At 34.5% G+C, this 13,437-nt stretch overlaps 1 protein-coding gene and 1 long non-coding RNA gene across 3 annotated transcripts in view; both read left to right on the top strand.

Moving 5' to 3' along the window:
• Positions 1 to 13,437, top strand: part of LOC129908111 (uncharacterized) — a 34,433-nt gene that overhangs the window by 15,131 nt on the left and 5,865 nt on the right. For both annotated transcript variants that reach the window (XM_055984411.1, XM_055984410.1), the window contains one exon: positions 5,387 to 11,792. In XM_055984411.1, coding sequence (XP_055840386.1) covers positions 5,387 to 11,792 — 6,406 coding nt within the window. The remainder of the gene's footprint in view (positions 1 to 5,386; positions 11,793 to 13,437) is intronic.
• On the top strand, positions 907 to 2,431 carry LOC129908113 (uncharacterized). Its single transcript, XR_008771226.1, has 2 exons — positions 907 to 2,207; positions 2,281 to 2,431. It is a non-coding gene; the product is annotated as an uncharacterized LOC129908113 (long non-coding RNA).

Below are 13,437 nucleotides of genomic sequence, written 5' to 3'. Positions count from 1 at the left end.
ATTAACTTACCATTTTTGTTTTTTGTATCAGCCCTGTTGTAGTTTCACGTGGACAATTATTTTGCGCCCGGAATTTAAAAAGCTATTACAATTTTCATTTTCCGCTAAACTGTTTTTTGTTTTTCACCAAAATTTTTTAACTGCAAAAAATTCAAAATACGAGGAGTTTTCGGGATGCGAACAACTTGTCGCCCGCAACTCATAATAGACAAAAAGTGAAATTTTATTTTTCCGGGTGGAATCTTGTTCACGTGAAACTCACAATAAGGCTATATAAGTTTTTTCGGGGAACATATCGTCGCTTGAAAAGCAAAGTGACTGTTGCCAACTTATTTCGGAACTAGTGGGTAGTGAGGGTATAGGTAAATGATGCAAGAACGGAACATAGACCGACCGAAGAAAATACTCTTCCGGATCACCATTGTCTCGGTTCCTCTGTTTTGTGTAATGTGTGAACATGTATGTTCGATGGAAGATAAGCATTTCAGTGTAGATTCTATTCTGATTTTGCAAGAGAAATTTGTAGTTTGTCTGCAACAAATACTAGTCCATTCAGCTTATTTGTTAATGTTTCCACAGAAGACTGGCTTAAAAGCAGAATTGTGAGTGGCAATGGTGCAGTGGATGTAGTGCTTCACTGCTTATAATCTTATTCTCAATTCACTATACAAACAAAAATTCTTTCCTATTTTTCTATTTCTTCTAACTAGTGCAACTGGAGTATGCATTGCTACTTTTAAGACTTTATTGACTCGATCACTTTATTTCGACAATATACCCAAAGAAAAAAATTTATAAAAAGCATTTCACGTATCTGAAATTCGGATTGCATGATTTTTCTCAATAGTGTGCTATTTCTCTGTCCATTGCTTATATTTTACATTTACTCTTGGAATTTAACCAAAATCGATTGCAATAATTTGATATAAATTTAATATTAAAATGAACTTAACAAACTTTCTGTGCACTAAAACTCCTTTTTTTTAATTCAAAAACGCAAACAAAAATTAAAAATTGACGTATTCTTTTCCACATCACCCAATGGGGTAGAATACTAGATGCGTTTTTTTTATAGAGGTTTCCCCAGTAGGCCTAATCCTCTTTTTATTTGTTAGTTATAAATTACAAAATATATACATACATAATATACAAAAAAATAAATAATGTTTAATAAATAATAAAATATTCTTATAAAACTAAATATAATTATATAGTAAAATATGACATAACACACCGAATTAAAGAAGATTTATATCACTTGTCACTTAACACTTATCACTAAAAACTTGTCACTTAGCACTTATCACTGAACAAAGTTTGACCACAAATTGAAGTATATACTCACTTACATAAATAATCTTTTTTTCGAATTCCACGATATATTAAAAAAAAAAAATGGGTGAGAAAAAAATGTAAACGATTTCATACCTAATTTAGAAATTTCAATTCAATTTTCCATTCCATTTGGGAAGCAAATGACATAATATTTTTATTCAACTCCAAAATATTCAAATTTCTTTGTAGATTGAAATCGTTTTAAATATTTTCCTCAGCTATTTATGTAGAAAAGATTCTTCCCTTAACCTGAAAACATCAATATAAAATAGAAAAGAAAATTATCCACCAAAATAAAGGAAAAGACAAAAAGGTTAAGTAAATAAAACTGCAAAAGAAGTAATTATTTATTTAAAGAAAAAACATCGAACCTGAAAATAAACAAAAGAACAATTAAATAAAATATAGTAGGTAAATAAATTAATAAACAGATAATCCTATAAAAAAGCAAATTGAAAAGAAAATTGTCATTAAGGATTTTCTATCGAATCTCCTCCTAAGCCATCGCTCTAGTTTCCAATATTTGTTCCTCACCCACTGGAGAAACAAATTAAATTTCTGAAAATAAAAAAAAAAAAACATAGCAATCAAATATCAAAAAATAAAAAATATTATTGAAAAAATTATATGTCAAGATATTTTCTTACCGAAAAATGGACTCTACGGTGGATTCTGACCACCCTAGTCCTGGAAACTAGAACACTTTGGCTAGGAAAATATACCACGCCTATATTGGGCTGAAGAAAGGAAGAAAATAATGAAGAAGTAAGAACAAAATTTCAAAATATAAGAAATTATTTATATGTCAGCTTACCAGCACATGTGGTCCATCCCCAATCAATTCGATGAGTTGGACTGGTTCTTGGACATTGGTAATTTGTTGCTAAACATTAAAATATTAAAAATTTAATATATTTTTAACAAAAAATTCAATTTTTCATTTAGCTTACGAAATTATTTGTCCTCCTAAACCAATGGCGTGGATTTGACCACTGCATGCCGGCAAACTAATTAAAAATTTTAAAATATTATAATTTATGGTTTTAACAATCAATTAAATTAAAACTTACATTTCTAAAAAAAGCTCTATCGGTAATATTTTGCATTTTCAATTTCTCTTCTTCTGTTTTTTCTTTTTAGATTTTAATTTTTTGTTATCGATTTTTTTTTTTTTTCGGATCTATCGATTTTAATTTTTCAAGTCGATGACACTGAAAATATTCATCAAAAGCGCTACTTATATTCAACTGCTGACCATAAGTGGCTGTGAATTATAAAAATAGAAAAAATTGAATATCGAACCAAAATCGATATTCAAAAAATAGGTTTGGGTCTTTACTAAACAAAATTATCGATATATTTTTTTGGTAATCGATTTCGTATGGAGGTTTCGATTAAAGAAATTTTGAACTGCGTCAAGAGTTAACTGTAAAAGAAATATTGGCAAATAGTTAAGAGACATCAAATGCACTTTTCCCATTTAGGTAGACTTTCGTTGATTTAAGAGCAAAAGTGCAATGGCGTTGCATTAGAAATGGTAAAAATGCATTAGATGCACTTTTTTTCAAAAATGTTCAAAACAGCTCAACGGTAATTCTTTCGTTGAGTTAGGAGCAAAAATGCAATGGCGTTGCATCAGAAATGGTAAAAATGCATTAGATGCACTTTTTTTCAAAAATGTTCAAAACAGCTTAACGGTAATTCTTTCTTGGAGTTGGGGGCAAAAATGCAATGGCGTTGCATTAGAAATGGTAAAAATGCATCAGATGCACTTTTTTTCAAAAATGTTCAAAACAGCTCAACGGTAATTCTTTCGTTGAGTTAGGAGCAAAAATGCAATGGCGTTGCATCAGAAATGGTAAAAATGCATTAGATGCACTTTTTTTCAAATATGTTCAAAACAGCTCAACGGTAATTCTTTCTTGGAGTTGGGGGCAAAAATGCAATGGCGTTGCATTAGAAATGGTAAAAATGCATTAGATGCACTTTTTTTCAAAAATGTTCAAAACAGCTCAACGGTAATTCTTTCGTTGAGTTGGGGGCAAAAATGCAATGGCGTTGCATCAGAAATGGTAAAAATGCATTAGATGCACTTTTTTCAAAAATGTTCAAAACAGCTCAATGGTAATTCTTTCGTTGAGTTAGGAGCAAAAGTGCATGGCATTGCATCAGAAATGGTAAAAATGCATCAGATGCACTTTTTTTCAAATATGTTCAAAACAGCTCAACGGTAATTCTTTATTTGAGTTAAGAGTAAAAGTGCAATGGCGTTGCATCAGAAATGGTAAAAATGCATTAGATGCACTTTTTTTCAAAAATGTTCAAAACAGCTTAACGGTAATTCTTTCTTGGAGTTGGGGGCAAAAATGCAAAGGCGTTGCATTAGAAATGGTAAAAATGCATCAGATGCACTTTTTTTCAAAAATGTTCAAAACAGCTCAACGGTAATTCTTTTGCTGAGTTAAGAGCAAAAGTGCAATGGCGTTGCATTAGAAATGGTAAAAATGCATTAGATGCATTTTTTTCAAAAATGTTCAAAACAGCTCAATGGTAATTCTTTCGTTGAGTTAGGAGCAAAAGTGCATGGCATTGCATCAGAAATGGTAAAAATGCATCAGATGCACTTTTTTTCAAATATGTTCAAAACAGCTCAACGGTAATTCTTTATTTGAGTTAAGAGCAAAAGTGCAATGGCGTTGCATCAGAAATGGTAAAAATGCATTAGATGCACTTTTTTTCAAAAATGTTCAAAACAGCTTAACGGTAATTCTTTCTTGGAGTTGGGGGCAAAAATGCAAAGGCGTTGCATTAGAAATGGTAAAAATGCATCAGATGCACTTTTTTTCAAAAATGTTCAAAACAGCTCAACGGTAATTCTTTCGTTGAGTTAGGAGCAAAAATGCAATGGCGTTGCATTAGAAATGGTAAAAATGCATTAGATGCACTTTTTTTCAAAAATGTTCAAAACAGCTCAACGGTAATTCTTTCGTTGAGTTGGGGGCAAAAATGCAATGGCGTTGCATCAGAAATGGTAAAAATGCATTAGATGCACTTTTTTCAAAAATGTTCAAAACAGCTCAACGGTAATTCTTTATTTGAGTTAAGAGCAAAAGTGCAATGGCGTTGCATTAGAAATGGTAAAAATGCATTAGATGCATTTTTTTCAAAAATGTTCAAAACAGCTCAATGGTAATTCTTTCGTTGAGTTAGGAGCAAAAGTGCATGGCATTGCATCAGAAATGGTAAAAATGCATCAGATGCACTTTTTTTTCAAATATGTTCAAAACAGCTCAACGGTAATTCTTTATTTGAGTTAAGAGCAAAAGTGCAATGGCGTTGCATTAGAAATGGTAAAAATGCATTAGATGCACTTTTTTCAAATATGTTCAAAACAGCTTAACGGTAACTCTTTCGTTGAGTTAGGAGCAAAAATGCAATGGCATTGCATCAGAAATGGTAAAAATGCATCAGATGCACTTTTTTTCAAATATGTTCAAAACAGCTCAACGGTAATTCTTTCTTGGAGTTGGGGGCAAAAATGCAATGGCGTTGCATTAGAAATGGTAAAAATGCATCAGATGCACTTTTTTTCAAAAATGTTCAAAACAGCTCAACGGTAATTCTTTCGTTGAGTTAGGAGCAAAAATGCAATGGCGTTGCATTAGAAATGGTAAAAATGCATTAGATGCACTTTTTTTCAAAAATGTTCAAAACAGCTCAACGGTAATTCTTTCGTTGAGTTGGGGGCAAAAATGCAATGGCGTTGCATCAGAAATGGTAAAAATGCATTAGATGCACTTTTTTCAAAAATGTTCAAAACAGCTCAACAGTAATTCTTTCGTTGAGTTAAGAGCAAAAGTGCAATGGCGTTGCATTAGAAATGGTAAAAATGCATTAGATGCACTTTTTTTTCAAAAATGTTCAAAACAGCTTAACGGTAATTCTTTCGTTGAGTTAAAAGAGTTATTAACACGAGTGCAATATATCATTTTTTTTCTCTCATGTCTTGTTTTGTTTCTAAATTAACATACTTTTCACTTTTTAATTGCAGCTGATTCTATAAGAAAAATGCTTGAGAACCTTCCTCCAAAACGTGTATGTCGAGAAATAATACCAAATGCCACAAAGCCCAGATCCAGAAAATTTAAAACAACAGCCAGCGGCAGAAAAATACAACAAAATTCAACAAACAAATGCATGACATCAAATACAACGCTAACAGCCATCTCCAAGAAAATACTACGCAACCACAAATTGCGTGCCATTTCTGAAAAAGACAAAATTACAAGAAATAAAAAGATGTTAAACACCAAACGAAAATCAGCACGAGTCAAAAATCGTGTAATAGCCAGCAAAAATGTCCATTCCCAGAATAATAAGGCAAATACAAAGACTGAGGGGAGACGAGGTGGGATTGTGAGAAAAATTGGTGCAACAACAAAACGTTTCGTCAAAAAGATCAAGAAACGTATTCTTGGTGACAAAACAGAGAACAACACATCAAACAAAAATGAAAAACAAAAACCTACCGAAGAGGATAAAAAATCATCCAAAACATCAGCAGTTCGAAAACTAACATTTGATAAGGACCAAGAAGTTGGTGGCAATACACAAGATAATTCCAGCCAGGAGAAAACACCTGTCAATACTGGTTGCACTGCTGAAGACAAAGAAAAGTCCGATAGCAGCAAAATTGAGAAGAACGAACCATCTTCAAGTGCATGCAAAACCGAATTACCAACAATCACAATTGAGACCAATTTTGAAACAAAAAAGTTGCAAGATACAAGTGCAAATGAAGATTTAAGTCTAAGCTTACGATCTGAAGGCTCAACAGAAAACCTCCATGAACAACAAAGTGATCTTTCTGCAAGTACAGAAGATTTGAATAGACTTAATCCAGGTTTCTTGCATAATCAAGTTAGTCCAACAACAAAACGAAGAAGTAAGAAAATCAACGATTGCATCGCAATGTTGACTGGAAAAATTCAAGAAAAATTGGGAAAACCATTTTTAGAATGTAAAGAAACACGAAGTGTTACTGCAGCAAGTATTCAAAGTAATACCGAAGCTAAACTAGTACTCCCAAGTCCTGAAATTAAGGAAACTAAACCAACGAAACGAAAGGCACTTACACGAAGAATTGTTAAATGTGATCAGCCTTCAGCAGAAGCCAATGTCGAAGTGTTGACTCCCGTGGCTGACAAAATAACTGTTAAAGAACCTGAATTACCATTGAAAATAGATAATTTAACTGAACAAACAACTTTGACGAAACGATCTTCAACAAAACAGCTTCAAATGGAACAATCAAAAGAGTCTCTAGAAAAACAACCACCATTGAGTGGAACATTTTTGAAGCAAACTTCCTCAGACAAATTGTCAGTAAAAGATACACCGCGCAAGACACCGAAACTTTCACCAGAAAAGTCTGTGGAACAAATTAAAGAATCACCATGCAAGGTGCCGAAACTTTTACCCCAAAAGTCTGTGGACCAATTTAAGGAGTCACCCTTAAAAATGTCGAAACTTTTATTAGAGAAACCTGTGGTTCTAAAGGAAACACCTTTAAAAGTGTCTAAACTTCTACCAGAGAAGTCTGTTTTGCTAAAAGAAATACCCTCAGATGTTCCATCACTATTAGATCCTAAATTAAAAGAGGTGCTCTTAATGAAACCACCACTAAATAATCCTCCAAAGGTAAAAGAATCATATCTTATGGAATCAATATTGAAAGAATCTCCATTAAAGAATTTACCAAAAGAATTGCAAGTAAGGAATCTGTTAAAAGAGCCTCCATTGAAAGAAACGCCATTACATCCCTTCAAACCACCTTTTGAAGATATGCCTACAAACTCTGCGCAACCTCTTAGAGATTTCCATCCGAAAAAGGAACTTCCAGTTAATCGCAGAGCTTCTCAAGCAGGAAATCCATCTGCCGGAAACGTATTTACCAACAATCAACAGCTTTCGACATCTTTTAACACTGACTTTAGACAACAAGAACACCCTCATCCATTTGCAACTAATTTCAAACCAGTTCCAGCGAGTAGAGTCCCTCCACCGCCAGTTACAATTGAAATTACTACACCAGCCCCAGTTTTACGAAACGACATTGTTCCTAAAAAAATCTCCAATCAACCTCCCATACAGCAGTGTATGATAAATGCCGACACAATACGAGTACCATGTATCAACAAACCACCACCCCAACAATTATCAATACCACAATTTATGCCGGTGCAACAGCAACAAGTGCCAACACCAGCACCAAGAGGAATGATCTCAAAACGTCGTCAAACAATTGCAGGTGCTCCTAATGATTTCTTGTTTGAGATGAATTCTTTGCGTTGTGCAAATGCCTACAACAATTTGCCATTTGAATTAGAAGTGCCATTAGATTTGTCGAAGAAGCCGAAACGTGCCTCGCCTAAGGCAAAACAAAATGTCCCAAAAGTCGTTCAACAACCACCTGCTCCTGCACCTGCACCTGTGCACTTTCCTCAGATTTCAGTCAAACCAAATGCTGTTCTCATGCCTCCAGTTCCTTATCAACTGCCCCTTTTACCACAAACCCAAATTATACCAATATTGTCTGAATCTTTACTCCCAAATCTACCACCACAAATACCACTACAAAATCCAACGCTTGTTTTTCCGAAAGAAATCACTCCAAAACCGACACCAAGCACACCAAGAAAGAGAACACCAAACAATAAAAAACAACAGGAACCTATTGTTGTTAATATTAATCCGCCATTGGTAAATTTACCCCTCGATATTTCCCCACCTAAAAAAGTTTCAAGAAAAACAGCAATGCCTGTGGTGAATGAGAAATTAAAACCCAACTTTAATCTGTTACCAATTGAAAATACGAATTTAGTAAAAGATCCAGTTCTACCAATGCCTGTTGAATCGAATATCAAAGCCACTTGCAAAGAGAAAACCAAAGTTCCCGAGTCCAAAAAGATTGTTTCAACAGAAGAAATCATAAATCTACCAAAACAAACGGTCACTACTTTGGAAGAACCAAAAAGTACTCCTCCACCAGCAAAAACTATCTTACCTTCTCATGAGCCTCCTAAAGATCAAAGTACACCTCTTTTAATAGCTTCAATGGTTCCAGAAGTTAAGAAGCCAGAAGATGAGCAAAAAATAGTAAAAGTTGATTCCAAGGAAACGAAGAAACCAGTGAAGGCAAACAAAAAGCTTACACAAATAACAACAACTCCTCCGAAAAAAGGATCTCCTTCATCGAATTCCGCATTGACAAGTAGCAATCAAGTCACCAAAGCAGTAGAGCCTTTGGCTAAGAATGAATCTAAAAATACATCATCGCCTGAGTCACAAAAATCGATCCCAACACGACGAAGTAGGAGAAACAAAGCCACTGAACAAAGTGAACTTAAGAATTCGGTTGTACCAAACGAACCTGTTCCTCCAGCTTCGGCTCTAAAAGAAGTCGAAGAGATAGCAGCAAGTTTTGTAAGTGACGATGAACCAGAAAATGAAGCCACTTATCCTCCGTCAAAGAAACAACAACAACAAATTGAAAAGTCAACCGTTACAGAAAAGCCTCCGGAGCCAAAGGTTATAGAGCCGGAAAAACCAGAGAAATCTAAGAACGAAGAAGTTGTTACTAAAAAATCTGAACCTACTCCATCAGATCAGAGCTCTCAAGTGAAGGAAAAAGCTGTAGTAATAGAGCCCAATGAATTGGTCTCAGTTGCAAATAAAACAGAAAGCGAACCACAAACGACCAAACAAGATTCTGGCAAGAAACCTAGAAGGCGAAGAAAGAACGAATTGGCTTCAATCGTTGCCGATCAATTAATGGAGAGTTTCAAAGAAACTGACAAATCTCGAATTGATGATTTGAAACGGCTTGAGGAATTGGCTTATGAAAAAAGTGAAGATTTGTTACTAACAGGAATGCGTCTAATGCCCACAACTAAACGAAAAAATGTTCTTGACAACAACAAAAAAGATTTAAGCACCTCCGAACCCGAACCGAAGACGGGTAATACGGTAAAAGAACCCAAGAAACAGAAATCTGATTTGACTAAAGAAAAACCTTCTCCAGTTGTTCAAAAAGAGGATACAGATTCTAAACCGAAAGCCGAATTAACAAAGGAAAAAGAAAAGATTCAGATTGTACAAAAAGACAACACTGAACTATTTAAGGATCCAAAAGATTTGCAAAAAATTGAAACAAAATCAAAGAATCAGAACGTTGAACCTTCAACCCCGTCTAACCTACCTAACTTGATAGGCAAAGATCATGTTAAAACAAAGCCACCACCTATCGACTTTGGAAACTATCGGTCAAATTCACTAGACAGCTGGTCAAATCGTGGCTCAAAGCAACCTAACTCGGAGCAAGTTTCGCCGAACGAAGATAAATCACCAACCAGTGACATAGTGCCAGCAGTGGCCCAAAAAGACAAAAAGAACAAGAAAAAGCAAACGAAAAAGCGTGATAAGAAAATCGAAACGGAGAATATCAATCTTCTGCGCACAGGTTTAGAATCATTTACTCTTAGCAAAGATGTTGTTGACAATGGGAATGATAATGTTACATCGACTGGTGTAACTCGCCCTTCAGAACTTTCGCATTCAATAACTAGCTTATTTTCACCGGTACAAACCAATTCGGCAGTATCAGGGGTTGCCAAAGATGCATCTCCATTTGGCAGTTTGGGAGTTAGCAATGTAAAGCCATCATCGTCAATTTTGCGTCCAAGTATATTGGCAGCATCGTTAGATATCGTTGCATCAAACAAAGAGAATCCACAACCTAGCACAGATCGCAAATCTACTATATCAAGCCGCGATCCCAGATTGAATAAAAATATTCATACAGAAGAAGGTGATCAAGTCAGTGTACCGCCAGAAACAACATCCCGCTTAGCAACGCTTCGAACGCGAAGAAAATCATTTGCCGATGCTACTCCACCGACTTATACCAGTCGGGCAAATTCTCGCTCGACACCCAGCAAACGTGGCACTTCTGCTAGTCGTCGAAATTCTTTGGCATTCGATGATGATGAAGACGATAACTTTTTGACAGCAATTGCAAAAAGAGTTAATGAAAATATAATGTCAGCTGAAGATAAAGATTTTAACCTTGCAAATGATGGTTTTGAATTAGCGAATTCATTTATAGACCAAGAAGATCCATTCGGACGCCCATCGACTTCGATGAGTGTTAGAAGTGCGCCGAATTTTAACGAAGACCGTTCGAACATGGACACAATGGATGCAACAAACACAGACCTCATAGACATGGATGTGGATGATGATATGAGTGTTTATACAACATTCTCACAAGACACAACACGAAGTAAGGGAGGAAGACGTAGACGTCGGCGAAGAAGTGTTCTACTAACGCGAAAGCCCAAGAAGACAAATGTGAACATGTTGGATTCGATGGAAACCTTTGATTGTCTTTTATGTAATAAGAAATTTGCTAAAGCAGTAGCATTAAACAAACATCAATTGACAATTGCTCATGTATCAAAAGTATCCGAACAAGAGTATTTGAATGCTACAAGAAAACAGGAAGAAGAGAAGGCCGCAGCTCAACAACAACAAGAAGTCAAAGATGTACCGACTCCTGTTACTAAGTCCAATACTACACCACCATCTTCATCAACAGCTGTAGTTCCTCAAAGTCCTAAACAATATTTTAACGCTATTCAAAATATTCGATTAGAAGGAAATAACATTGTTCCACCAAAATTAGCAGAAACTCTAGAAAAATCTGTAGTCGAAAAAGTCCATAAGCCTCAACCAAAAGTCCCTTTTATTCCTCCAAATAGTATTCTTAATCAATCTGGGATTGAGCCAATTTCATCACCAGAACAAAACTATGAACGCTATTCAACGAAAACTTCATCTAGACTTACACTGAATCCAGATGAACGTCTTTTCTATGAATGTTGTAATATTTTGAAAGGCTCTGAAACACCTTTGGTAGAGCGAACTTATCCAATTGTACCACCCACAACTTATGCATATGATTTACAAGTTAAGCCGGTTACACCAAAATCACCAAATGAGAGATTTTCCTATATCAAGCAATCAGGGGCTGATACGAATGGTAAACGAGAGTCTGGAAGTTATCCGAGACTTGATGTAAATCAATTCAGTGATATTTCATCAGATTCGAATCCGGCTTGTGCTCAACCACCACCTGTTTTACCAGTTAATTATGCTCAAATGCATGTTTTGTCTGGAGCGAAGGATCAAGCATTTTTGGCAAATGAGGGAGGAGGTAGCGGTGCACAAAGAAGTAATTTGCCACGAGAGAGTTCAATTTTACAAATGGCATCTATTGCTACACCTAGTTTAATAACACCAGCCCCTTTGACAGCAAGGACGTTTGTCAATCAGCCATCACAAATTGGAACACATCTTCATGGAATGGATAGTTCAGCTGTAATCGGTCAAAAACAGTGAGTACGATTTTAAAAACTTTGTTTATTTCCTAAAATTTTTCGTTGTAGTTATTTTATATTAACTTATGTTTTCTTTTTACTATGGATGATAACCTAGTTGTTCCAAAAAATTTAATATCACTTTTTTGAGTTTTAACCATTAATGTTAATAAAAATATGTACATATATTCTAGATTTAAAACAAAAAATTTCAATAACAACGTTTTTTTTCTTTTAACTTTTTTTTTATACCGAACTTATTAAAAAATATTCTATGTTCATCTTATAGATGTATCCTACAAAAACTGTCATAAAACTTTTAGATACGAGCGATGAATAACAAGATATCGTGACACTTTTCGAAAGGATCGATCAGTTACAAGATATCGTGACTCTTGGAATTTATTATCCTTTTCGCATCGAATAAAAATCTTGATTTCAAGAAAAAACCTCCGAATCTTATGGAAATCTACCAGATTTTCCATACATTTTCAGTTTTCATAATCTAGTTCGTAATCTAGATAACGAGGAAATCTGCTCAAAATCCAATTGGTTCTGTTAGAGACATATTCATTTCACTTGTATAACAGTTAAATGCTTCACCTAGTGAAAACTAAGTGTCGTGTTACACTGCAGTGTATTGAAATAGGTACTTTTTCTAAAAAATAAGCGCAAAAAACAAACAACATAGGAACTTTTTATATTGTTGCTGAAATTCAAGATTATCGTTTGAAGAGAAAAGGCTATTACGACCAAAAACTAAGGTACCCGTCATTTAAAAATTTTGGAGAAGTTTAGTTTTTTCAAAAACAGCTCCTAAGATTTACATAAACAAAGTTCAAGTATCATTTTTTAACAAGGTCCATATTTTGATGATTTTTTTTTTTCGAAAATCCTCCCACTTAACGCTTTTTTACTTGCGATATAGGTACTATATATCAAGTTATGCATTCGTACAAAAAAAAAGTTGAGATAGCATTTTTCCATGACATTACGATGATAGAGAATGCCAAAAAAGTGTGTCCCGGAAGTCCGTCTGTCAGTCTGTCTGTCTGTCTGTCTGTCTGTCTGTCTGTCTGTCTGTAAACGAAGTTACAGCCTAAACGGATGGACCGATTGATGTCAAACTTGGTATCATTATTTGGCGACTCTCCAGAGGGGTTTTTGGAATTATTTTTTTGGACTAAAAATAACGGTACTTGTCATATACCGATTTTAGTAAAATTGAAATTGCTCAAAAACGGCTGCAACGATTTTGTTTTTTTTTAAACGAATTTTATTTTTTTTTTGCACATTTATTTTCCAAATTTCTAAATAAAAAGTCTTAAAAATTTAAGCAACTTGAACTTTAAGAGCAAGTTCGTGCGACCCAGTCGTGCATTTTATTTATTTATTCTGATTTTCTCCCAAACGACTTCAATTTCAAATATTTTTTTTTTACAAAAGCTCTTAAGAAGTAATAAATCGAAAGTTAAATAAATTTTCATAAGCCACATTTTTTGGAATTTAAAAATAAAGGAGAATGGGCATATTGGACGTTTGGCGGCCAGTAATGAAATTGGTATCAAATGAAAGATCTATAACGTAGGAAAATTTTTTACTATGGCCGTTTCGTTGTATTGCATTTGGAATGGAAGATATTGCAATATTAGTGTTGTTATTG

The sequence above is a fragment of the Episyrphus balteatus genome, chromosome 2 (genome assembly GCF_945859705.1).
Source record: "Episyrphus balteatus chromosome 2, idEpiBalt1.1, whole genome shotgun sequence".
NCBI lineage: Eukaryota > Metazoa > Arthropoda > Insecta > Diptera > Syrphidae > Episyrphus > Episyrphus balteatus.
This window is presented reverse-complemented; position numbering and strand designations above follow the sequence as displayed.